Genomic DNA, 26,499 nt, shown 5'->3' with positions numbered 1-26,499 from the left:
CTCACGGTCCATAGGAATCTCGATGGCCCCACTGAGGCTGAGGAGGCAGAACAGGACGGCTGCGTGGACCCAGGGCGGCGGCTGCTGCCTGGCCATCCTCAGCATGGGGCCCCGCTCCCTGCTCCCCGGCCTGCGGGGTCTTGCTGCCTCCAGCCGCTCCAACTGGGCCTCCTGGACAGAGCTCAGCTGTGGAAAGAAATACAATGCCAAGTGAGTTCTTCTAGAACTTGCAGTTTGTTCTAGGAATCCTACAGGGCCTAAAGAACTCAAGGGTTTGCTCAAGGCTGATGTTCTTAAATAGGGTTTCTTAACCTTGTGCTATTGACATTTCGGACCCACAGTTCTTTGTATGAGCAATGACCTTGGGTGTTGCAGGGTGCTTAGCAGCACCCCTGGCCTCTATCCACTAGATGCCAGAAGAGCCCATTCCTGCCCCTAGTCAAAAATGTCTCTGGACATTGCCAACAGTCCCCTGGAGGACAAAACCACTCCCAGCTGAGAACCACTGTTCTAGAAGGAGGGGCAACTCTGCACGGAAGAGTCATGAAAACACTGTCCCACTGGTCCAGCACCTAGAGGATGCCATGCACTGGGCCAGTAAGAAACACCAATATCATAGCTTCTCTGAACCCTATGTGTCATGTGGCGTTAGACGGGTGAAAGCTGGTTGCTCAAAGGACTTTTTTTTTAAAAAAATGGATTTTTGAAGATATTTTGTGCCGCAAAGGTACAGCAGTCCCTGATGCTGTCCCTTTGGAGATAACGGCAATGCTGAGGCTATGACCCAGAAGAAGGGGATTCCAGTGGGTTGGTAGAATCAGCGATACCGTGACAGCCCAATGTTCACATTCTCAAGCACAACAAATCATGTTTGATTAAAAATGACTGTCCAAGGGGCCTGGAATGAGTCTTTAAGAGACAGCCTTTTTTCCCACCTCCTGAGAGAGAATGGCCTATGGGAGGTGGGTGGGGGATGAGTGAAACAGATTAAGGGGTTAAGAGTACACTTATCCTCATGAACACGGAGTAATGTCTAGAATTGCTGAATCACTATATTGTACACCTGAAACTAATACAACCCTGTATGTTAACCACACTTGAGAAAAGAAGAGAAGGCACTGAGATATGGTGCTTGAAGACTGCCATGGGGTCTGAAACGTGGAGTCTTCAAACTGGGTGCCGTGCGCTGTTCCGCCCTGGGGCTGAGTCAAAGAGGATGGCAGGAGGAGGTTCCCCCAGAATTCTTCTCTTCCCTGTACCCCACCACCATCTCCCATCTATCCTGCCTGAGGCTGTTGGCAAGAGGAGCAGGCTCCAGGGCTGGCTCCTGGGAGACAAGGTTACCCTTCTGAAGACCTGGAGGATGGGGCATCTTCCCTGGGCCGGGACGTGGGGCCAGGGAAAGGATTCAGATTCCGACTGCAGCAGTTTCTTTCCTGGAAGCTGGGCTGAACAGCAGCCCCCCAGCCTCACGTGTATTTCTGGACTCCAACCACTTGCCTTCCTTCCCATTGCTTCCACCTTTGTTCATGACAGTGACCGCAAGAGTTTCCTGAGGGCTCTCCCCACTTCTACTCTTACCTTTGACTCATTCTCCACCATCACCAGAGTTGTCCTTCTCTAAAGTGCAGATACAAGTATGCCACTCCCCAGTCAAACTCACGAGCTCACAGCTGCCGGAGAGCTAAAGCCTGCGACGTGGCTCGGATGTCCTCCTGAGCGCAGCCCCCCTGCAATCTCACCTCTCATCACCCTCCCTCCGTGTTCTGTGTTCCAGCCAACGCCAGTCACCTGCCAGGTCCCTTCATGCGTCCTACTCTGTGACTTCTGCACCGATGAGCTTCTGTCGAGAACACACTTTGAATCTGCCCTGTCATGAGGATTTGCCAAGTATGACTTGTGTGTCCCTCGTCTGTACTCCTCAACACCATGTACACCCCTCCCCATTTTATAGCAATTGTCACTTGCCACTTCTGTTTTAAAGATTTATTTATTTATTTATTTTGGAGAGAGAGAGAGAGCTCACAAGAGGGGGGTGGGGAGGGGCAGAGAGCAAGAGAGAGAGAGAGAATCTCAAGCAGACTCCCTGATGAGCGTGGACCCTGACGGGGGGCTCCAACTCAGGACTCTGATATCATGACCTGAGCTGAAATCAAGAGTCTGATGCTTAACCAACTGAGCTACCCAGGTGCCCTAGCACTTGTCTCTTTGTATTCATTGTATTCATTCCAAAAGCCACTCGTCTGTATCCCCTATTTAAAAAGGAAGGCTCCATAGGGAAGTTGCCTCATCTTGTTTATTCCTAGAATTTAACATGGTGCTGAAAACACTAGCAGGCACTCAAAAATATGGGATGGATGGATGAAAAATGAGCAAATAAATGGCTTACCGAATGAAATAAACTACTTGGATCACTTGTTTTTTTAAAACCTCATGCTTCCTCCAGAAAGCAAGCAGGCAGCTCAGGAGAACACATGCTTCGGACCTGGATGGCATACTGCGGAGGATACCAATTAGTGGAGGAAAAACTCCCTCCCTACCTAGGCACTGCACTCGGGCCAGGGAATCAGTCAGCCGGAAGATGCTCAGGAGAGTAGAAATCCCCCAGGAAGAAAAATCTCCTGGCTGGACGGTATCACAGGACGTCTTTGGTTCTTCCTCCTAACCTTCTAAGATGGTCTTTACATGGACTCAGGAAGAACCCGCCAACTCCTCTCCTTGAATCCACCATCTCCAAAGACCAGACTCAGGTTATCCAGCTGACACCTGAGTGCTGAGAGAACCAGCATGGGGGGAGGCTCAGCGTTCCTTCAGAGAGGACGGTGGGGATGGGATGGCGCCAGTCTTGGTTTCATGACGGCCGTGTTTTGCTCAGGAGCTGCTAAGCAGTAGGAAGTGATGGGCAAGAGAGGACTATCTTGTTCTGGGAATCTTGATGGAAATAGGAAGCCAGAAGCTATTCATTAACTAGAAACACACAGGCAGGGGAAGAAAAGCCCAATTACTTGGGGTGCTTTCAACTCACAATTTAAAAACATGGCAGAGAATGCACATAGAGATAATCACGTATAGTGGTTTGACAATTCTCTCTCTCTCTTCTCTCTGGAACCAAATTTTTCTGACAAAAATCTTAAAAGATGAAAAGAATTGAAAGATCATTTAGCTTTATGCAATGCCCTTACTTTTCAAATGAGGAAACAAGAGCTCAGAAAGGGGACATGATTTGCTCAAGGTCACCCAGCTGGTTAGTGGCAAAGCCGGGAAAAGAACCCAGATCTCCTGACTCCTCACCCACTTCCCCTGTCTCTCGTTATGCAGGGAAGTTCCAGAGTAGAATTGCTACTTTAAAAAAGAAATTAATATATAGGCTTCCTTAAAAAATTAAGCATAGAAGTATCTATGACCCCATATTTCTACTTCTAGATATATGACCACCCAGAGAATTAAAAACCAGGACTCATACAAGCACATGCACACACGTTCATGCAGCACTACTCGCCACAGCCAGAAAGTGGGAACAGCCCAGATGTCCATCAAGAGATGAATAAACAAGCAATATGGCAGTCTGCATGTTCTGTGAAATATTATTTGGCCCTAGAAGATAATGAAGTACTGACACGTGCTGTGATATGGATGAAGACCGAGAAGGCTACACTCAATGAGAGAAGCAAGACACAAAGGGTCACATATAGGATGATTTCATTTATGTTCAAGATCCAAAATAGGTCAATCCATATGGACAGAACACAGAGTGGTGCTTTCCAGAGGCAGAGGGGAAGGGGGAATGGGGAGCAACGGCTTAACGGGTATGGGGTTTCCTTTTGGGGTGATGATAATGTTGGGGTGGGAGAGGGATTCCACTGGAGTATAATAAGCAATAGTTGATTGAGGGGATGGTTACACACACTGTGAATGCATTGAATGTCAGGGAATTTCTCACTATACGATGGTTAACTTTATGTCAATTTTACCTCAATAACAAAGAAAGTAAGCACTGGTGTCTATGATGTGCTCATAAGAATAAAACAGCAGAGGATGAGGAGGGTGGGTTATTCCTCAGTTCCCTGAGCCCGGTCCACTGAGCCTGGAAGACAGGTATGTGCCTTGCAATCCTTCTAGTACATTCTGAAGGACTTACCACCCACATCTAAGGAAGGGGAGTCTCAACTGGTGTCTGGGCATGGGGGTTCTAGCGCCATGCTCAAAGAACCCAATGCAGAGTGAGGAGGGAGATGCTCCGCCTGCAGGTACCCCCACACCACCGAGGCTTACAGTTCCCCTATCCTGATAACCAGGAAGAAAAGGTCAAGGGCAGGGATGTCTAACCGAAGGCAATAAATGCACACTTCTAATCAAATCTTACTTCTTACACTCTCGTGCTGCATGGCCCAGTCATATACTATCTCAGGTTCCTCCAATGCTAGGAGTAGAGAAGTACAGCATCCAGAGGTGCGTGCGGGGACTGGGTGGAGTGGTCGGGACCCTTCAAGGGGAATGCCATGTAACTACGGAGCATCCTGGGGAGGAATAAGGAAAATCCCATATCGCATGAGAGGGCAGATGGGGGCTGCAGAAGAGGGGCCATGATGACTGTCTTGGAATGGTGGGAGAGGGTATGGAATTTTTCTGGTTAGCTCCATTAGGGCAAAACTAGAACCAAAGGGGAGAAAGTTCCAGAGAGGCATCTGCTTCTCTGAGATGCAAGGAAGAATAATCTAATCTATATAGCCATCCTCGATGAAGTCCCAAAGTTCATTTTTGCTTTTGTTTCCCTTGCCTTTACAGACGTGTCTTGAAAGAGGTTGCTGTGGCCAAGGTCGAGGAGGTTCCTGCCTGGGTTCTCCTCTAGGATTTTGATGGATTCCTGTCTCACATTTAGGTCTTTCATCCATTTTGAGTTTATCTTTCTGTATAGTGTAAGAGAATGGTCCAGTTTCATTCTTCTGCATGTGGCTGTGCTAAGTGAAATAAGTCAAGCAAAGAAAGACAATTATCATATGGTTTCGCTCGTATGTGGTACATAAGGGCTAGAGCGGAGGACCACAGGGGAAGGGAGAGAACACTGAACGGGAAGAAATCAGAGAGGGAGACAAACCATGAGAGTTTGGACTCTGGGAAACAAACTGAGGGTTACAGAAGGGAGGGGGTGGGGGATGGGGCAACCAGGTGATAGGTATGAAGGGGGCACGTGGGGTGATGAGCACTGGGTGTTACACACCACTAATGGATCACTGAACACTACATCAAAAGCTAGTGATGTACTATATCCTGGCTAATTGAACATAAAAATAAAAAAATTTAAAAAATACAGCCATCCTACAATAACACCCATGATAATAAATAGTCTACCTGAAGACACTACCAGTATGTGTTTGATTTAGATCAAATCAAACAGGTAAGAGACAGATTAGAGGGATGTAAAGTACATTAAGTGGGGGGGGGTGATTACAGGGGAGAGAGTGAGGAACAGAACAAAAATAAATAAAACCGAAGGAGATAATCTTGTGGACTGATGGTGTACTATGAACGGGGGGAGAGGATGAATTCAAGTCTTGTATATCTGAAGTTCTCCCCCCCACCCACCCTGCAACCCCTGAGTGAAAAGAGAAAAAAGAGAGAGAGAACAGAGTCACTCACACATGAAATGTTCTGCCATGTGAAGTACTGAGCTCCCCGTTTCATAAAGAATGCAAACAGCATTTGGTCAGGTGCTGTGATGACCATGTACCCACACAGGAACGAAATCGGATGCTTCTCAGCATCTCCTGGGCGCTACTTAGACACACATCCCTGGACCCTCAAACTTCTAAACAGGCGCCAAACTGGGCCTGCAGATTCAAAAAAACACTTTCTGAATTCGAATGCCCTTAGAACCTCTATTACCGTACACAGGGATGCCTCATTCACTTATGCAACTTCCCAAAATGCAGCTTTCAAGTTTCCTAAACTTTAAATTTGCAGGCCTTGTGGGAGATTCGGACTCAGAATGTCTCAGACGGGGGCCAGGATGGGTACGCAAGTTGGGTGATGGTCAGCCATCAGTGGGGACTGCTGGACGTGATGGCCTCCCTTGGTCGAGTTCAAGAGCATGGACTGCCTGGGTTTGAAGCTGCCCCCCACTTACAAGGTGGGGGTCATGGGCAAGTACTGAACCTTCGGAGCTTTGTATCTCTCATCGGCAAAATGCACACAATCATATTCCAGGGGGCTTCTGGGATGACTTAACACACAATTCCTGTATAAAGTATGTGGCAAAGTAAAGCTCGGTAAATATTAGCGGCTGCCACTGATCAGGCTTCGAGCCCACAGGGATGAAGGAAGCACGCTGGTTACATACATGAGGTTACTGGTAACGGCAGCAAGGAAAAATAATTAGCCACCCTGAATCGACCTGCTTTCCTATTTTTCTTTCTCTCTGGATCCCGGTTTGTTTTCTTTCCCCAGACCGGGGGGCCCCCGGCGTTGGTACCACAAGCTGTCCCTGGCAGACGCAGGAGAGGCCCACGGCTCCAACAAGCTGTCATCATGGGGAGCCCCCCGCATTTCCACAGCCCCGCTTTGGGCGGGCTGCGCCAGTGGTCACAACACATCTGTGATGATGGGAGGAAAGACCGGCAGTGCTGGAACATGGCTCCGCGAGCAGAGCCCACCTGGGGCTTGTGGGCAGCAGGCTGCGGGCCATTCATTCATGTCACAGTCCTGGCAGCAGGGACCGCTTTAGAGAATATACATGAGTTTAAGAGACAAGGTTTCTCTGCTCTCGTGGAGACTTCTTCCCAGTGGGGCAGACGGAAATAAATGCTGAACGAAAACAAATCGGGTAGCAATAAGCACAATGGAGAGAACACAATCCGACCCGCACACGGGTGTCGAGAGCAGCCTCATCCGTAATCGCCACAACGTGGGAGTGACCGAGATGTCCTCCGTCCTTCAGCGGGTGAATGGATACACAGACTGGGGTGCATCCACACAATGGATTATTATTCAGCACTAGAGAGAGATGAGCTATCCAGCCATGGAAAGACACGGAGGAAACTTAAATGCCTATCACTAAGTGAAAGAAGCCAGTCTGAAGAGCCCATGTACTGTAGGATTCCAGCTGAGGAACATTCTGGAAAAGGCAAAACTATGGAGACAGTAAAAAGATTAGAGGTTGCCAGAGGTTGATGCGGGGGGGGGGGGGGGGGGGGAGGAAGTGATGAACATGTAGAACAAAGAGGATTTTTAGGGCAGTGAAACTCTGTACAAGACTGTAATGATGGACCCGTGTCGTTACACATTTGTCCAAACCCACAGAATGGACAACACCGGAGTGAGCCCTCATGTCAACCGTGCACTGTGGGTGATGACGTGTCAGGGTAGGTTCATCAGCTGTAACACGTGCCCCCTCTGGTGGGGAAGGTGAGGGTGGGGGAGGCTGTGCGTGTGTGGGGCCAGGGGTATATGGGAAATCTCTGTACCTTCCACTTAATTTTGCTATGAATCTACAAGTGCTCTAAAAAATAAAGTCTATTAATAGAAAAGAAAAGAAAAGAAAAGAAAAGAAAAGAAAAGAAAGAAAAGAAAAGAAAAGAAAAGAAAAGAAAAGAAACCACAGTAGGGTGATGTGGGAAAGGGAAGTGAATGGTCAAGGAAGACCTCTGTGAGAAGGCGACAACTGACCAAGATTAAATGGCAAGGAGGAGCCAACTTTGTAAAGATGAGTCAGAAAAACACCCCAGGACGTGGGAACCGCTTGTGCAAAGACCCTGTGGCAGGAAGCAGAGGGGCAGGTGTAAGGAACCGACAGAAAGCAGTGTGGCTGGAGTCTGGAGGGCACATGGGGAAGAATGGAGTAAGTCATGTGCAGGCATGCTCACGGAGGGCTCTGAAGGCCAAAGCAGGGAATTTAAATTCTATTCTAAGCATGTCAGGACGTTGCTGCAGTGTTCTACGTGGTGGGGTATCTGATGAGATTTGTTCACAAAGACCACTCTGGCTGCTCTGTGGAGGGTGGCAAGTAGATGGGCAATAGTGGAGGCAGGAAGACCCTTTAGAAGGCTCTGCAGCCTCTGGGGACCTTCTCCAAGGGGGGAGGGCAACTGGGGGAGGAGGAGCAGGTGGGGCTTAGGCCTCCCTACACTTCACTCTCACCAGGGCTGCCTCAGAGTCTCTGTTTTTACACTGGATTTTGCCTAAGGTTTTATTTGAAGAAAGGATTCTATTAGTAAAACAAAGAAGTGAAAATCCTGGCACAGTGGTCTAACTCTCCAAATGCAGAAGCCCCGCACCCAACAGCAACAGCCCATGGGCACAAGAGCCAGGCACACGAGCCAGGAAGAATACACCAGGCTGGGGCTGCAGTGCCGGACTTGGAAACCCATCCGTCCAGCTTCCCAGTGCTAGCATTTTTGCCTTGAGGCCTGGGGTGCTCTCCAGGCCCAGGGGGCTTCTCGGGACTGCTCCACAATCCCTGGTACCCCAGGTGGGTGGGAATGGAGGAGTGTCTCCCTGTGTCATGGGAGGACAATCGAACACTGCAGGAGACAGAGGGAAGATGTAGGAAGACATGATTCTTCATGCCACGGTTTGTGTCGCTGATGGAGCATTTCCTGAAGAAAGACCTAACTGTGGATTTTTAAAATTGCATATATGTTTACATTAAAAATTCCCCTTAATTTTTAAGCCAGCTGGAAGCCAGTTTTCTATCACTAGCAACTGACTGTGCTGTCAATCAGAAATGCCCCTGGAATGCTGGTTGAATGCATAAGCTTCCCATGGCCTCCACTTTCTGTGTAAGAAGTGTCCCTTCCTCCTCCTGCCTGCCTCTGCTGGACCTAGCCCCTCCCTTCCACAGAGTCCGGCCCTCGACCATCAGCTATCCACTTAGTATGCCCCTCAATTTTCAAACTCTTCTCAACTACCTCTAGGCCTCAGCAGAGAAACACCTCCAAGTTTCTCTCATAACAAAACCAGAATCTTCGTTGGATCCCACAGCTCCCCTATATATACCTGAATTTTTTCCACCTCCATCTCTTCTCATGCAAGTTTCTTTGTTTAAAGAGTGGGCTATGGCTTCTGCCTTTACTTACCGAGTTTTCTTTCACTCCTCCAACCAAACTCTGGATCTCTCTCTCTAGACCTCCTGTTGGCCTCCTGATGGCTGACTCCAGAGTTCCCAGTCTTTATCTTGCTAGATATTTTGAAGGCATCAGCAACTGTTAACCACTCCATCCATCCCTCCTCACGTTTTCCTCCTTGGCCTTTGAAATACCACTCCAGAGCTCCTCTTCTCTCTGGCCCTGCCAACCTCCATGGTGGCACTGATCACACTGCTAGATCCTCTACTTCTGCCTGATGTTCTCTGTGTCTCCACTGGGGTCCTGCCCCTCTATCTCTATTCTCTGTCTTTGTGGGTGACACCCACCCAAGTCACCCAAGCCAGACACCTGGGAATCACCCTGAAATCCCAGCTCTTTTCATACCTCACATCAAGCACCGAGACCCTTGGACCGCATATGCCCTCCTCGTGTCTCTTGCCCCCACTTCCTTCGCCACACTCCCATCCTCTTACCTTTGACACACATGATGTCTCATAGACACTGCAATCACGTCCCAACTGGTCTCTGTTCAATCCATTCTCCATGTTGCTATTACAGTGATTTTTCTAAATCTCTGTCTGATCCTGTCAGTGCTCTGCTGAAAACCCTTCCACATGACCCCAATCAGTCTATATGATCAGATCCAAAGTCCCGAGAGCAGCAAGGCTCTGGACGATCAGGCTCCTGCAGGGCTCTTGGATGCCAGCCAAATGCTGAATGTTCCCTAACTAAGTGGCATGCCATTTTCTAAGCATGCCACACCATTTACGACCTCCACACTTTACATGTGCCATCTTCTGTGCCCCAAAGGCCTTCCCTCCTTGTCACGTGATAAATTCCTACTCAGTCTGCAACATCCTGCAGCTCAGGCACCTTCTGCTTTGTGACTAATTCATTGTACCTCCCACCCCCACCCCACGGCCCCCAGCAGAACTGAGAGTATCCATCTCTGTTCTACCTTACACCTGCCTCTCTGGGGCACTGAGCACACTGGTAAAACTGTATGTTTAAACTAAGGATTGGAGACCTTTTCTGTAAAGATCTAGATCGTAAGTATTTCAGGCTTTGTGAGAGCTTCATGAGACATACAGTCTCTGTCACAACTACTGAACTTTATTACTGTAGTGAGGGAGCCACCATGGACAATAAATGAGCAAATGGGCATAGCTATGTCCCAATAAAACTTTATTTACAAAAACAGGAAGTGGGATGGAATTGGCCTGAGGGCTACAGTTTGCTTGCTGCTGGCTTAACCTTTTGTCCCTCTTTGTGGAATTCTCTTGTTTTTTAGAGAGAGAGAGTGCACTTGCATGCTGGGGGGGAGCAGGGAGGGGTAGAGGGACAGGGAGAGAGAATCTTAAGCAGGCTCCACACTCAGCATGGAGCCCAACCCAGGGCCTATCTCACAACCTTGAGATCATGCTTGTGCTGACATCAAGAGTCATATGCTTAACCAACTGAGCTGCCCAGGGGCCCCTGGAATTCTTGAGGCTTAGACCATGCCTTGATCATTCTTGTGTCCCAGTGTCTGGAATGGTGCCTGGCAGGGAATATTTATGGAATGGAAGATCCAAGTAAAGGCCTCAGTCTTGCCACTTATTTTTTTGTAAATTACTTGTTTCCCAAGCCTTTTAAAAATTTTCAAAAATGGAAATGAATATTCCCGCTTCCGATGGTTGTTGTTGGAGAATCAAACGGAGAAAGCATGAGAAAGTGAACCACAACACCAATTACGCTGCATTTACTATTCTTATTGTGTTCCTTCCTGATGACCTCAAGTGACTCCACTCCACACAAAACTTTTCTTTTCTTTTTTTTTTTTAAAAAGATTTATGTATGTATGTATATATTTATTTATTTAGTGAGAACATCAGTCAGAGGGGCAGAGGGAGAGAGATTCTCAAGCAGACTCTGTACTGAGCATGGAATCCAACATGGGGCTTGATCTCACAAACCCGAGATCATGTCCTGAGCTGAAACCAAGAGTGGGACACCTAACTTAGTGTGCCATCCAGGCGCCCCAAGTCCTTTCTTTGAACTTTGGGTAAACCTAAGTCCAAGAGAGGGGCTGTGACCTGCCCATCACTCTGCCCATCAGGTGGCTGGTCTGGGCTTAGCGGCAGGCCACTCTCTGCTCTACAGCATCCTCCTGCTCCAGGAGGGAATCCCCAGGGTGAGGTTCCTCAGACCACACCTCCTCTCCCCGTCACTCCACTCATCTCACAGATTCCAGATACCACAGGGGCCTCGGCACACAGTGTGAGAGAGCGTGCGTGCAACAGGCAGATGGCTGAGATGGGAGGGTATTTTCTGAGTTAGAACCACCAGAAGCTGATGATTGATTGGTAGTGGGCAGTGAGAAGAAGGACGGCATCAAGGTTTCTAGGTTGGAAAACTGGATTAGGATGATGCTAAAGATTGGTATCAAAAATACAGAAAGGGGAATGACCATCTGTTAGTGGTTGGGGCATAGGGAGAACATGAGCTAGGAATGGAATATGTTCAGTTTGATGACTCAGAGCCATGAACAAAGCAGTTTTGCAGGTACTTGGAGGCTGTGCTCCTGAACGAATGATGCCTAGGGATATACCAACAGATTCGTAGCAGGAGGCCACATGCCAGCAATTAGTTCTCAGAATAAATAACAAAATGACTAGAATAGTACTACAAAACCCAACTAAGGAATGCATTCACACATCACTGCCACAGAATGTTGTGAGGGAACAGAGAGATAATAAAAGCCCAACAGAGCCTACATAAAACTCCACCATTCTGCATTAGAAAAAAGAAAAAAAAGCAGTAGGGCTTATTACTACTATAACCATCCGGAAGCAACCTGTTTGGAAATCAGAGAGGAGAGCTGAAAGACAAGAGACGATAAAGGCACCTCAAAATAAGAAGTGGGGCAGGGCCAGGTGTGTGGGAGCTGAACAGCTCAGAGGTGGCCCACCCTGGGACGGAGGGCTCCCACAGACAGGCAGGTGCCCCTCTTCACTGGAACCCGGAACTTAGGGCTAAGGTATTTCTCAGCTAATTTGTTCCCAATACAAACCAGTTAACAGTTGCAAATGATTTATATATAAATATAAATCAGTGTCTCAGGTGGCTAGGGGCACCTGGATGTTTCAGTCAGTTAAGCATCTGACTCTTAATTTCAGCTCAGGTCATGATCTCAGGGTCCTCAGACTGAGCCCTGCTTCCTGGCTCTGTGCTCAGTGTGGAGTCTGCTTGAGATTCTCTTTCTCTCCTGTTCCCTTTGCCCCTCCCCCCTGTGCTCTTGAGCTCTCGCTTTCTCTAAAATAAATAAATAAATCTAAAACAAAAAAAATGCAGTGGCTCGGATTCCCACTACAATAACCACATTCCCACTCATATTCCGTTTTCTTTCTTGAAGAAGAAACAAAGAGCCAGTGTATGTCCTGCCTGTGGTCATCTTCTATCATATCTGTCTGGGCAGAGAAAGTGGTCGTGGGGCTGGCCTACACTCTGTGGGCAGCACTCAAGTCCCTGTGATCTGGCTCCCACCCCGTGGAGCCTCTCCTCCAGCAGGACCCAGTCCAGCGCTGGGCCCCGTGCCACTCCCCAAACAGGTCAAGTGCCTTCTGTCCCTTCGGCCACCTTTGCTCCTGCTTCGCCTAGGCCAGAAATGCTATTCCTTTACTTCTCTCCAGTGCAGATTCCCTTCTTCACCAAGGCCCTGAGCGGTGACTCCCACTCCCCACCCCAACACTGACCCTGCTTTCCTGCTAATAGTAGGCTGCATTTCCCTTGTATTCCCCAGCATGCCACCAAACTCTGTTCCAGCAATCATTTCTTCCTGCCCATGGGATTCCCATGTCTGTCTCCTGCATCAAACTCTGAACTTCTTGAGCTCAGAGTCCATGTCTTGCCTCCCTCTGAAGTGAGACAGTACAAAAAATATGTGTTGGATGCGTGAAAAGCCATCTGATCAGATATTCCTATCCTGCAGACAGAGATATTTATCCCATCAGCAAATCAGTATATTATAAATCCTAGGTTAATATCACATAGGAAAAAGCCATTGTTACAGTATAAGCCTGAGTCATGAAAACAACAGTAATAACCAAATAAGAGCATCTATCCAGCATCCTCTCAGCAGACACTCTCATCTCCTTCTTTCTGAAAACTGCCCCCCAACCCTCTTCTCAGAGTTTTCTGTCTGATCTGTCAGGGCTACCCTATTTTCTCTATCCCACAGACACGTCTCAGAATCTAGGGACTCAGCTACACCAGGCACTAACTAGTCCCAGAACTGCTATCCCCTCCATTCCCAGCCTGCCTACTCCCTCATCCCTAGGGCTTCAGTGTAGCTGTCCTGGGTTCTGAAGTCCACCTGGGGCTCAGTGTAGCTGTCCTGGGTCCTGAAGTCCACCTGCAGCACAAGCACTGCCCTGGGCGCTACAGCGGACCCTCCTCCCCGCTCCCCCTCCTGCCCTCTGATCCCCACCGCCACCTCCCTTCCATCTCTCTCATGCCAAGGAATAAACGATGCAACAGATGGTGACCCAAGCCTGTTCCGCTCCCTCTGCTCACAGGCATCTGAAGGCCAGGGGGTGGGTTTCCTAGGAAACTGGAAATGCCCCCTACTGATGATCATCAGCCTGTCCCAAAGAGACAGAGCACCAAGCAAGGAGGAGAAAGACAGAAGGATCTCTGGAAGAAGACAAACGTAGAAGGGGGAGCAGCAGGGAGGAGTCCTTGGCTTCCTCTTCTGGGAGCACTTGCCAAAAGATTACGTCTCCCCACATCCCCCTCCTCACCCCCACGGAATGACCGCATGTCTCAGCATCTTTAAGAAAGTGTCTGCCCACACAATGCACCCACCTCCCACTCTCTGAAGTGCTATCTGTAACTACACCAAACCCTCTGGGGCACCGAGGCTTGACAGCCTAAGAAATCACTCACCAGACTGCTTCTAGACACTGGCCTCTGCCTATGCCCAGGAGGAGAGAGACCCAGCTTTCTTGCCTGCATGGTGCTGAACCAGTTGTCTTGTAGGATTTTTCCAATAGCCAAGGAAACCCAGTATATGGGATTCGACTCCCTCCCTTCCCCCACCTTCCTTCTCAGGGTTGGAGGGGGGTGGTCTCCATCTGCTCAGTGGCTGTTACAGCCTTGGCTCCCTTTCATTGTCACAGGGAGAGAACTGGGAGGAGTAAGGGGCTGTGTTTAACCACTGATAGTGATCCGGTTGGTGGCAGTGGCAGGCAGGGGCACCGAGCAGACCCAGCCCCTCCTCTTCTTGCCTCGGCTAAGTTCACAGAGGCCACAGGGCTCAGCAGGAGTGGGGGATGGGGAAACAAGAGTATCAGGTGGCCCTTGATTCCCACCTGGGGAGGGAGCCAAGGGGGACACCTGGGTTTAAGATTAGGGATTTGGCTGAAAACAGCTGTTTCCTGCTCAACACCCAGAACTAATCTATAGGTTGAAACCTGAACCACTTGGCTATTTATTAAGCTGGGGGTGAGGGAGGGAGAGAATGGGAGAGAAGAAAGGGGGAAGAGGTCCTTCCCTCACGGTGACCACCACAAATATCTAGTGGAATATCCAGTTTTCACACCAGGCTCTATAGGAGCACAAAGTACTTACCAGGCACCCTGGTACTCATAAGCCACCAGGCAGGCTGGGGCCCCACAAGAAGGCTGCACCCACCAAGAAAGTGTAGCACTTCCGGGGTGGGGGGGGCGTGCTTGCATCTAACTGTTATGGCATAAGTGGTTGGGTCACCAAGCCAATGGAGCTTGGACACGGAGGCCTACGGAGATTCTCTTTACGAACTGCACTGTGAGGGTCTACCACACAGCTTTTAACCATCTCTTTTAGGTTGTTCTTCCTTATTTTTTCTCCATTACAACACCACCACAATGAACATCCTTGTACATATAGCCTGATACGTGGAGGAAGCAAGGTTGCTGGATCATCTCATCTCTCCATCATCTCATCCAGGCCAGCTGCAGCCTGGCACATCTTAGCCTGGCCTGTCACGGAAGCCCAAAGCATACAGGTGGCCTGGTCCATATTCTGGTCCTGCTGACAGCTCCCATATGGGCCAGCGGTTGCTGGCCACACTGGGGAAGGACACTGCTGGTGCTACAATCCAGCCAGTTTTCTGAAGTTCTTTGGGGCTGTGCATTTTCTCCCCCTATTATTATTGCTTATTTTTCACCCTCCAGGAGGCAGGACTAGGAAACATATGTGGAATGGGACAGGCTCTCCAATGTCGTCAGTGTAGCTGAGGACTAGCTGGGCTAACATGTTGTGCAGGGGCTGGCTTAAATAAGGTTTGTGGCTATCTGTAACTTTCCATGTTTCAGGCTCCACTCACTGGCCCTGCCTGTGGTTCACTGAGCTCTGACCAGTCTCCTTCCATAGAAAGATTAGCGGATAAAGCAGCGTGTAAAGGAAACAGAAGTTAACATGGATGGAGAGCCCCCACCTCGGAACCATCAGCATAAACCAAACTGATGTCAGGAAATGTGGCCTGGGAGGATGGGTAGGGAACAACCCCCTTGGGGAGGAATTCTGGCACCTTCAGGAAGGAGAAAGGAGCTCCCACCTCTTTACAGTTCAGCAACCTAGCTTCTCACTGTCTGGCTCCCCATCTTCTACCCTCAGGGAGAAAGTTTCACAGCAATTAGGCGCACATCTTTCCTCACAGCTGGAGAGAGAGGGTTGTGAGGCCCCCACCCCCTCCTGTCTCCCCCCGCCTGTCATTAAAGGAAAGTGGCTCAGTGGAAGGCTGGAGGGGAAGTGATATAATCCTATGTGACAGGTCTCCAAGCGTGGGGTCCAAGATTTGGGTAGGGTAAGAAGGAGGGACCCGGGAGGGAGAAAAGATGGACATTGAAGGCAGAAGGCCAGAAAGAGAGGCTTGTATTTAGTGTGAAAAGTCAGAAGGTGACACAGAGTGATCCCATGACCCAGCAATCCCACTCCTGGGTAGGTAACAAAGGGAACGGAAAATATATGTCCGCAGGAAAATCTGCACAGGAATGTTCACGGCAGCATAACTGACAACTGCCAGAAAGTGGAATGACTCAAATGTCCATCACCTGATGGATGGATAGATAAAATGGGTACATCCATACAGCACACTACTGCTCAGCCATAAAAAGGAGTGAGGTGTGGAGGCAGGTTACACCATGGACGCCCCTTGAAAACATTGTGCGAAATAAAAGAAGCCAGTCGCAAAAGCCCAGGTACTGCATAGTCCCATTAATATAAAATGTTCAGAGTAGGTCTATCTGTAGAGGTAGAAAGTAGATCAGTGTTGTCTAGGGCTAGAGAAAGACCACAGTGGGGGGAAGGGGAGGGACCCCTAATGGGTATGGGGTTTTGGGGGGTTGGAGGGCAAAGGCAATGAAAATGTTCTTGAAATTAATTGAGGTGATGGTATGGGAATTATATCTCAACAAAGCTGTTTTTATAATATCAATAAGAAAAAAGCATTACATAAGGAATGGGAAGGCTTTGTTAGAAAACTGTGATATTTCAAAAAGGAAAGTGATAAAATTTACAAACGTAGTTTCATATGTTGAAAGGGATTTAATGAACTAAGTTTCTTTTTTTAAGACTTATTTATTTATTTTAGAGAGAGAGAAAGAGAGAGAGTGCACGCTCTCCCGCAAGTGGGAGGAGGGGCAGAGGGAGAGAATCCTTAAGCAGAGGACCCTGAGATCATGACCTGAGGCGAGACCAAGAGCTCAACTGACTGAGCCATCCAGGCACCCCACTGAACTAAGTTTCTTTCTTTCTTTCTTTTTCCTTCTTTCTTTCTTTTCTCTTTTCTTTTCTTTAAAGATTTATTTATTTATTTTTGAACTAAGTTTCTTAATGGGATCCAACAAATGCTTGTTAAAATTTATGAGATTTATGAAGAGAATCATAAAATTTGTCAGTTGATAAGTTTAAGGAAGAATTCATTTGGGGGACTGGGAACTTTAATACCCTGGATATTGATTTAAAACAAAAGACGGAGGGCTCCGTGTTTGCATGCCACCTTTGGCTAGTCACCGTGCTGTCCCTCACTCCACAGTAAATGGCAAACTGCTGTACGGAGGGCATGCTGCGGAGAGAGCAGGTAGGAAACTCAATCCCACTCAGAAGTTTTCCTAAAGGAAGACCGCTGTGCATTGAAGCCCTAACCATCTTTCTTTCAAATGCAGCTTCCTACCCCAGGCACTGACCGGGGGGCTCCCAGGTTCCCTGAGTGGGGTGCCCCATGTGGAGTCCAGGCCACTGTCCATCCGCGGACCCACCATCTGGATCCATCTGCTTACAACGTCACTCGTGTGAAGCTGCTTACTCCATCCTCTGTTTGTGGGATTATAAGCCTGGCTTCATAGACCGAGGTTCTGAAGCCACTTGAAAACCACAGACTGAGCTCAAGCAGAAAAAAAAAAAAGAGGGACAAGATTAGAGGAGAAGCTTGTTTGGGGTGCAAGAGATTGGACCTTCAGCCCCTTAATCAGACTGTGAGCTTCCTGAGGGCGGGGGCAGTGGCTTCTACCTCGTTCCTGTGTCCTTCACAGGAACAAGTGCCTGTTGTTCAAAGCCGAACAGGGCTGGGTTTAGTCAATAGAGGTGAAAAATGAACTAGCGAGGAAACCCTGCAGACCAGGGGAAACACACCAGACACGGATTCAGAGATATGGCTTCAAGAGGAAGTGACGAAGAATGCCTCTGGCATGTGCAAAGGTCATGGGCTTGGAGCCACGCATCTGGGCTTCAGTGCCCCCTTGGCCATCCACCTGCTGCGTGGGCTTCAACAATGTGTTCACTCTCCCTTAGAGCCTCAGTTTTCTTGCCTTTAAGAGTGGGATGAGGACACTTATTAAAAGGTTGTTGCGATAATTATGAATTAAATGGATTATTTTGAGTCAATTCATTTTACATCAATTAGCAGGCTAAAGTCTATATACAGCATCTAACCCAAGGCCTGGCACAAACTTGGCATTCAAAAACCACTGGTCCTTTCTCTTATCCCCCACGTTACCGCTGGTGTATGGTGTTGTTACACGGCTTTGGATGACTTGGGCTTTCGAATCTACAAGTCTGCTTTGTAGATCTGCAAAATGCACAATGCCTGTGCCAATAACTGAACATCGGCTCTGTGGCCAAGGAGTCACTATTCACTCTTAAACCCAACACACGGTTATCCGCACAGGCATTGTCTACTTCAGACCAGAGAGAAAGGGAGGCTCTTGTAAGATCCCAGACCAGCCAAAGCAGTTCTGGGCTCTCCTCTTTCCTGCTTCTGCCAGGGTCTCCTCAACCCAACACTTCACACTGCTGGAGACCCCTACCCTTTATTCACGTCAGCTCCTTCCACTAACGCCCCATGACCTATGACATCAACTGCGCCTGGCTGGAGTCCGCCCCTGAGAGGGAAAGCCGCGGCACCTCTTCGGAGGTGACTTCCATCCTGCTCTCCTGACTGGTAGCCGCTGATATTCCAAGGATAGTACATGCCCCGTTGCAGTTTTTAAAAATTCCTGTCAGACTAATAAAGGGGCACAGGGAGGAAAGGTCTAAGACAGCAGGAGGGAGTGGCATCTGTCCCCCCTCCCTCCCTCCAGCCCCCTCCATTTACATCCTAGACAGACATCAGTCTGGATCCAACTGCCATCCCGGCAGGCTTCTGCAGGCTGGGAGTGTGAAAATATGGGAGCTTGGAGGAGGGGAGGTGGCACAGACAGGGAAGGCTGCTGCCTGCGTTAGAAGATGCGCCATGTGTCTGGGAGTCTGGTGCAAAGCGCTGGCAGCTGCAGTGCTTACACCGAAGATTGGCCCCAGCGGTGCGGAGGACAGCTTTGCGTCTTATGCCCTGTGACGCACATACATCAGCAAGCAGAACGACTCTCTCTTTGCTAGAGATGCGGTCCTCTTGTTAGCAATAGAAACTCAGGTGACTTGCTGTCTCAAATTCAACAGCCCTGCTTCTGCTAAAAAGGTGGGTTTAGCGGGGCAGCAGAAAAGGCTGAGGGTGGAGGAGAGATTGCATCACTTCGGGAGAAATGAGGTAGACAGCTGTTAGGGGACTAGCTTTCACCAACCTCGCTGCTGCTGCTGCCTCGTCCCCACACCTAGCCCGCCGATCTCAGCGCACCAGGAGAAGGTAGCTAAGCACGGGTGCTGTCTCAGGGCCCAGGAATCAGTCTTGGGGCAGGGGGTGGAGACGCAAAACAGCTCCTAATGTAGCTCCCGGGCCCCTCTCCAGCAACCCACAGCCATGCGCCCTGAGCCCACGTTGTCCGAGGTGGCCTGTTAGAATGTTTCTGGAGAGAGAAGGCCCAGCTTCTCTGCAACAGGCGGGAGGGCTTAGGAGTTTGAGTGCAATTAACCGAATGGATCCATCTGGGAAGCGGAAGGCCTGGGGAACTGGGAGGTTTCTCTGCCTTGCGTCAGAGGGCAGGTGTCCGCTCCGAGGGCCTGGTGAGGACCCGGAGCTGAAGTGCTGGGGTGGGGGAGGGAGGGAGGGGAGAGATTAGGCTGAGCGGGGAGGGAGGCGTGTGCTGAGAGCAGATGCCTGGGGCAGCTCCAGATGGCAGTGGCCTCTGAACAAAAGGGGAAGAGCCAGAGGGAAGGAGGACCCAGAAACGGAGGACTGGCCCCCGTGAGGCTTCTGAAATCAGATTCCCACCTGGAACCTGGCTGGAGGCTGGCCGAGAAAAGGCTACGCAGAGTTTCCAGGAAGACTGGGAACTGGCCACCCCCAAACCCAACTGTGCGAGTCCCGGGGCCGGACTGCTGGGCTTCAGATTCAAGGGCTGGCACTTTCTTAGATGTGCAGCTTTGGGCACAGCCTTAATCTTTCTGCATCTCTGTCACCAGTAGCAAGTGAGCAACGGGCCCTATGTCATAGGTTTGTTGTGCAGATTACACGGGAGAGCGACGTCAAGGACAGAGCACAGCACCCGGCACATATGGGGAGCGCCCAGAATGTTGATTATTCTAAGGATGACGATGTTCACCATCTAAAGAGACCTGGATCAGCTCTCCTTCTCCCAGAACTTATCGTTCCCTCCATAGCCATATGGGCCTGCTCACATGTACTCTCTGTACTTTTTTCTTTTTAAAGGTTTCTCTGTGTGTCTGAAAGTCCTCTGACCCACTGACCCCTCATGACGTGCCGGTGCCCGAGACTGGAGGAGGCGCTGTGATGTCATGGCAAGAAAAACACCTGTAATTCGGGCATCTCACCTCTAGGATGGGCTCCGCTGCTAATGTATTTTGTGGACCTTGGAGAAATAACTTCTGGAGCCTCATATAGTCCTCCGTCAAACGGAATGAAGACCCCTGCCTTGCTTGCACCACAGAATGAATGGTCAGGAAAGTCAGATGACATAATTAAATGGACGCACTATAAAAATAAAGCTCTGAACCCATATTAGGGATTGCTGGTTAGGTTGGAAGTGTTCAGAGGTGCAAGCCAGCACAAGTTTGCTCGTGGGCGTGACAGCAGCTGCCAGCCAGATGTGCTAGTGGGGTGTGGTGCTGCTATCACCTGAGGAGGGGGGGTCCTCAGGCAGGAGTCTGGGGAGGCAACCTTCAGGGCTGGTGTCCAGGCAGGGCACTGAGGGGTTCTGGCGGGTACAGGGACAGACAGTGGAGAGGGCACCTGAAAAAGCGCCGAGAGGGTGCATGGTAATGCAACGCTGACTACCTCCCAATTCCGTCCCGGCTCTGTTCCCATGCTGTTTTTCATATCTTTACCTGTCCATGAAAATAGCCTGGCATACCACTTTTGTGATCAAGGCCCTCCAAAAACAGTAAAACAAAAGAATTGTGCCTCCCACCTGGCAAGGTCAGGTGTATGTTCAAGTTCAAATATTTAGTAGCAACGATTCAGTGAAAAGCCCTGTGGTCAGATGGATTTCCCAAGCGGTCCCTGAAACCTGACAGTGTTATAAAAGCAAGTTGTAGCCCTAAAAGGTCCCACACAGAAACTACCTTGATAAGACAAGTATATCTGAGCTCTGTTGATAGGGCTACATAATAATAACTTTCATTGACTGAACACCTGCCATGTGTCAGGCACTGTGCAGGGCTCTTTGGACATTTAATCTTTAATCTACAAGACATCCATTATTATCCCCATTGTATAAACCAAGAAACTCAGGCCTAGAGCAGTTAGAAACACTCCTAAAGTCACCAAGCAAGTACAGCTGGATTTTGTCCAGATCTGAAATCCATGTCATCAGCATGCTCTGCTCCCATCTTTCAACCCCTCCCTTCATCCCCCCCTCCCCCGCCGCGCCCCCATTTCCAACTCCTGGGAGAACAGAAGACATCTGGAAAGGGGGCTGGAGAGAGAAAGACAAAATGCCATGCGGCAGAGGCGCCCAGAGTCAAGAATAAGAAACCTTTCTCTGGGGGCGCCTGGGTGGCGCAGTCGTTAAGCGTCTGCCTTCAGCTCAGGGCGTGATCCTGGCGTTATGGGATCGAGCCCCACATCAGGCTCCTCCGCTATGAGCCTGCTTCTTCCTCTCCCACTCCTCCTGCTTGTGTTACCTCTCTCACTGGCTGTCTCTTATCTCTGTCAAATAAATAAATAAAATCTTTAAAAAAAAAAAAAAAGAAACCTTTCTCTGTTCAGGCCTCCAGGCTGCTAGCCTGTGATCTGTCACCAGTGACTCCTCTGTTAAAACTGCAGCCTTCACTTCCCGCGTTTCCTCCCCTGCCACCCCAGCCTGAGACGAAAACAGGAGCCGTGGGCAGCAGGAAATTCTAGCTGAGAACGGAACAATGCAGACCGTGCACACAGGGTCTGCTTCAGTGATATGGGCCTCGGGTTGCTCACTGGGCCATGGACAGCTGTCCATCTGCTGGGGCCCAAAGCCCTGCCCAGAGGAGGGGTTCTCCAGACTGTCCCCCATATGCCGAGGCTGTCACTCAGGAGGCTCCCAGGTTGTGGAGGCCAGGCTCCATGGGGCAGGACGGGGGGGCGTGGGTCACAAAGCTGTTTCCCAATTTTTCAATTCAGGTGGACAGTTGGGACAATAACAAGACTAATGCCACTGACTGAATCTGCTGGAGAAAAGGAGCTGAAGCTTCCCCAGTGCCAGCCTCCTTGCAAAGGAGAGCCTGGAGGTCTGGCTCTGTGGCCAGCTCCAGGGAGAAAGAAGGAGATGTTCTTTCACAGGACTCGGGAAGCCAAAGAACCTTGGCTCATCAAAGAGAAGAGGAGAGGCAAGAATCTCCCCCCACCCCCATCTCTGAGCCACATGCACCAGGCCAAGCCCCACTCACTCCACTCACCGTCTCTGCCTCATTCAGCCTCCTTCTTGCGATATCAGAGGCTCTCTTCCAGCCTGCAGCGGGAAGGAAAACTCCAGGGTCCCAAATTGCACATAAGTCAATCAACCTGTCACAGAGCAAAAGCATAAAGAGCCCCAGGGTCACTCTAGGAAAGAAAGAGAAAAGGCTTTGTTTTGTGGTTCGCAGTCTGTTCATTCACTGGGAAATTACATCGTTGTCCACACCCATTTGGAAAGTTTTGCTTAGCATAATGACATCTTTGTTTAAAGAAATTCAAGGCACTGTGTAAGAAATGACAGCGATTCTGCAAGGTGCCTAAACATGTTAGACTTTGGCGGTCTCTTTCATCCACAAGATCATTATTAGTGCCCTGACATCATAATCTAATCACTGATTCCCCATTCACCTAAAGGAGTTAAGCCATATCTTGGAGAATTTCTCCTACACCCATGGGGGAATTTACCCATTATTATCTCATTAATTAACTTAAGAGAACTATTAGGTTTTTCTTCCCCACCTACAGATAGTCAAACCGAGTTCATCATAAATAGATCCATAACATTGAAAGGAGATCTAATTTTAGGGTCAGGGGCATGTATTTGAAGTTCTAATTTGTTATGTCATTTAAGGAGGATCACTTCTCTGCATGTGTCTCAGTTTCTTCATTTGTAAAATGGGGAGAAGTTATTACTAGTTAGAATTTACAGGTTCAAGCCCAGTTCCAGTCCTTCTGGGCAACCATTTTACCTTTCTCCGTGCAGATAACATATCTCACTTAATCATTTGCTTTAACATTAAAATGTGTCTGCAGGAAATGGTAAAATCCACTTTTGTAAAGGAGAATGTGGTGATGTCTATCAAAATACGCCTGCATTCACTCTTGGACCGGCAATCCCAGCTCTAGGAATCTGTTTGAGATATATCCTACATGCCTATGTTGTGATCTCTACTGTTAAGAGGAAAAAACATGATAGGAAATAAATGTTATCATTTATTTAAGAAATAAATAAGGGAAAGGGAGCGAAATGCAAAGATAAGTATCTGCTTTTTTAAAAAAGACGATAAAAGGATAAAGCATAAAATAAAATTTAAAGGGCGCCTGGGTGGCACAGTCAGTTAAGCATCGAACTCTTGGTTTTGGCTCAGGTCGTGATCTCAGGGTCGCGAGATTGAGCCCCACATCAGGCTCTGCACTCAACAAGGAGTCTGCTTAAGACTCTCTCTCTCTCCCTCTCCCTCTGTTCCTCCACCCCACGTACATGCTCTCTCTCAAATAAATAATCTTAAAATTTTTTTTAAAAGACCTACTGAGAGGGGGAGGAATGAGGTGGATCGGACAGTGATAAAAGTGGGTTTGAAATAGACCTTGTTGTGTGAATTTGCTTTGGAACGTGTAAATATCTGACATAATTATAAAAGCACAATTAATATTTTAAAAAGAAATGCCTAAAATTAAAATAAAATGCAACAAATGAGTTTATGTGTCCAGCTGGTTGGCAGTACACATAGAGAAATTAAAACACAGTAATTTGACTGAGGGGTGCCTGGGTGGCTCAGTCGTTAAACGTCTGCCTTCATCTCAGGGCGTGATCCCAGGGTCCTGCTCCGCTGGGAGCCTGCTTCTTCCTCTCCCACTCCCCCTACTTGTGTTCCCTCTCTTGCTGGCTGTCTCTCTCTCTGTCAAATAAATAAATAAAATCTTAAAAAAAAAAAAACCCACAGTAATTTGATTGAATATCCCTGGAAGAATATACCTAAGAATAAAAGGAACTGCCCCACTCCCTGGGCCCCTCAAACCCTAACGGTTTTCAATAATCCTATTATTGATGGTATTATTATATTTTTCTTATTGTTATTCTGGGACTTTTGTAGTGTATTGTGGAATAAGTCAAATGAATTATACTACTAATGTTGCTGAGAAAGAAGATTTTCTTCTTGAAAGGTGATACAGATGTAAGATTCATGAGATCAGGTAAAAAGTCTATAGCCCTGATTGTTCACTGGAGTATCAGTATGAACTTCATATGTTTTATCTTCCACACATATGTGTGTACATGTGCACATACAAACATACTCTCTAGCCCTGTTCACTGTAAGACCTAGAAACAAGGATCATTCCAGGAGGATTGAGCACCATTGGCAATCAGTTTATGAACTCTAAATTCTGCCCCCCCCCCAAAGGAATCAGGCTTCCTTGGAGAAATGTCTGAGGCAGCAATTGTACAAGATAAGCCTAGAACATCTCATCAAACCAAAAGAGCAAATGCAGTGTCAAAGACTATAACAGGAGTCATGCCAAAAGGACTCAAAAGCCAACCAGAATAAGGTCTCCTTGGTCAAACTGGACATCAACAAGGATCATAACTGCAATAGATTGAAACATAAATACATTATGAATCCCTACGAATATCTTTTAAAACTCCAAATAACCCATTTTGAGGATGTTAGGGAAGTACTTTGTTATTTTGAAAACAGGTCAATAAATCAAAAGAAGAAAAGGTGGGTAGGAGTATAGCTGAGACAGGATTGGCTTTGTATTGACGATTGTTGCAGACAACGATGGGCATGTCCAGTTCGTTACATAATTCTCTCCTTTGCAAAACATTTTCAAAATACAAATAAATTTTAAATGATGGAATAGTCTGAGAAACAAGAAATCATTAGAATGCTAATTCTTAAAACCCTTCCAAACCATAGTTATTTAATCCTAACAGCAGTCCAGTCTGATGATGAAGGATGTGGATATCATCATCCCCATTTCGCACTGGAGGAAACAGGAGGAATAAACCTATTGAACCAGTATTCAAGCCCACATGTTTTTATCCCAAAGACTCAGCATTCCACAGATGCTTCTTTAATATCCCCACTTGTATATCTGGGTTAATAAAATTTTCCTTGCCTATATGAGGGCACTGGGGGACTACAATGAGATAATGTGCGGGAAAGCACTTGGAAAACAAATCCTTGTACAATATTTTGCTGTCGTTTAAAAATTAGGGATCAGATCTGCCCTATGAGGTTGCTGTGAGTATCAAATGAGAGCTGTGATTTGAAGAGAAATGGACAGATATAAAGACAGACAGAAAATCTTAAAGATGAGGAGGTTATAACCACTCCCAGTGTTTTTATCATCATCACTCACAGGACTTCAGGGTTAAGTGAGAAGGGAGACTTGGAATCCATGGTAAAAACTCTCCACCTGACCCGGGGGTAAGAAGGTTCCAGGAAGGACACCTGATGCTCTGAGGAGGAACCATGATCAAGAAGGCACCCGATATCCCACAGGCTGCAAGAAGAATGGCACTCAGTTACAGATGGGTGGGGACCACTCCCAAGTTGCTGGGCATCTGAGGTAGTGCCCAGCTTCTAGAAGGCCAGACACCTGCTGGGTTACAGGGGGCACAATGGGCAGTGGAACATGCTCCCCAGCAATAAGGGGCAGGCAGAGCATGTCCGAACGGTGACCAGAAGGAATGTCTGGGGTTGCTCACTGGCTCCCAAACTGCTATTCTTGGTCTTTTTATCTCGATGTCTGTGTGGGGAGTGTTTACAGATTTCTTCTTTGCAAATGTTTACTCACAGATTGTCCTTCCCAGAATAAAAGTGGGTCTGGGGAATCTCCAAGACTTTCTTGCCTTGGAATTCTATGATTCTGTAAGTGCTTATTTCTGAAGACGAACAATATCAAAATTCTCCTGAGTCCTGGCTCATGCCCCTCCTCCCCTTGGATATTTATTCTGTGTGCAGGGAACAAAGACTTATTTTGTCTCTGTTTCTATTTCTTTCTGGAGGTTCTTACTTAACCTAAGCATTTAAAAAGTTATTTTACTTTTTTTGAATAGGTAATCCCTTCACGTGATATGAAAAGATGCAAAAGAGTATAAAATGAAGTATATTAAAAAGTATATACATATATATATAAATTCCCCTCCCAACGCTGTCCCCCAGCTTCCCAGTTCCACTTAGCCCCTCTCCCTGGCCAGCCACTGTTACCAATCTCTTGTGTATCCTTACAGAGGCTGGCTGTGTATACATAGATACAGATTTTTTAAAAAAGATTTTATTTATTCGACAGAGATAGGGACAGCCAGCGAGAGAGGGAACACAAGCAGGGGGAGTGGGAGAGGAAAAAGCAGGC

The 26,499-nt window shown here is 48.1% G+C and overlaps 1 protein-coding gene across 4 annotated transcripts in view; it reads right to left on the bottom strand.

Annotated features, from left to right (window-relative positions):
• The window catches only part of NFASC (neurofascin), a 175,868-nt gene that overhangs the window by 69,708 nt on the left and 79,661 nt on the right, over positions 1–26,499 (bottom strand). For all 4 annotated transcript variants that reach the window (XM_040636508.1, XM_040636505.1, XM_040636506.1 and 1 more), the window contains exons 2-3: positions 22,362–22,467; positions 6–186 (exon numbers count right to left, since the gene is read on the bottom strand). In XM_040636508.1, coding sequence (XP_040492442.1) covers positions 6–186; positions 22,362–22,467 — 287 coding nt within the window. The remainder of the gene's footprint in view (positions 1–5; positions 187–22,361; positions 22,468–26,499) is intronic.

The sequence above is a fragment of the Ursus maritimus genome, unplaced genomic scaffold (assembly GCF_017311325.1).
Source record: "Ursus maritimus isolate PB19 unplaced genomic scaffold, ASM1731132v1 scaffold_2, whole genome shotgun sequence".
Lineage (NCBI taxonomy): Eukaryota > Metazoa > Chordata > Mammalia > Carnivora > Ursidae > Ursus > Ursus maritimus.
This window is presented reverse-complemented; position numbering and strand designations above follow the sequence as displayed.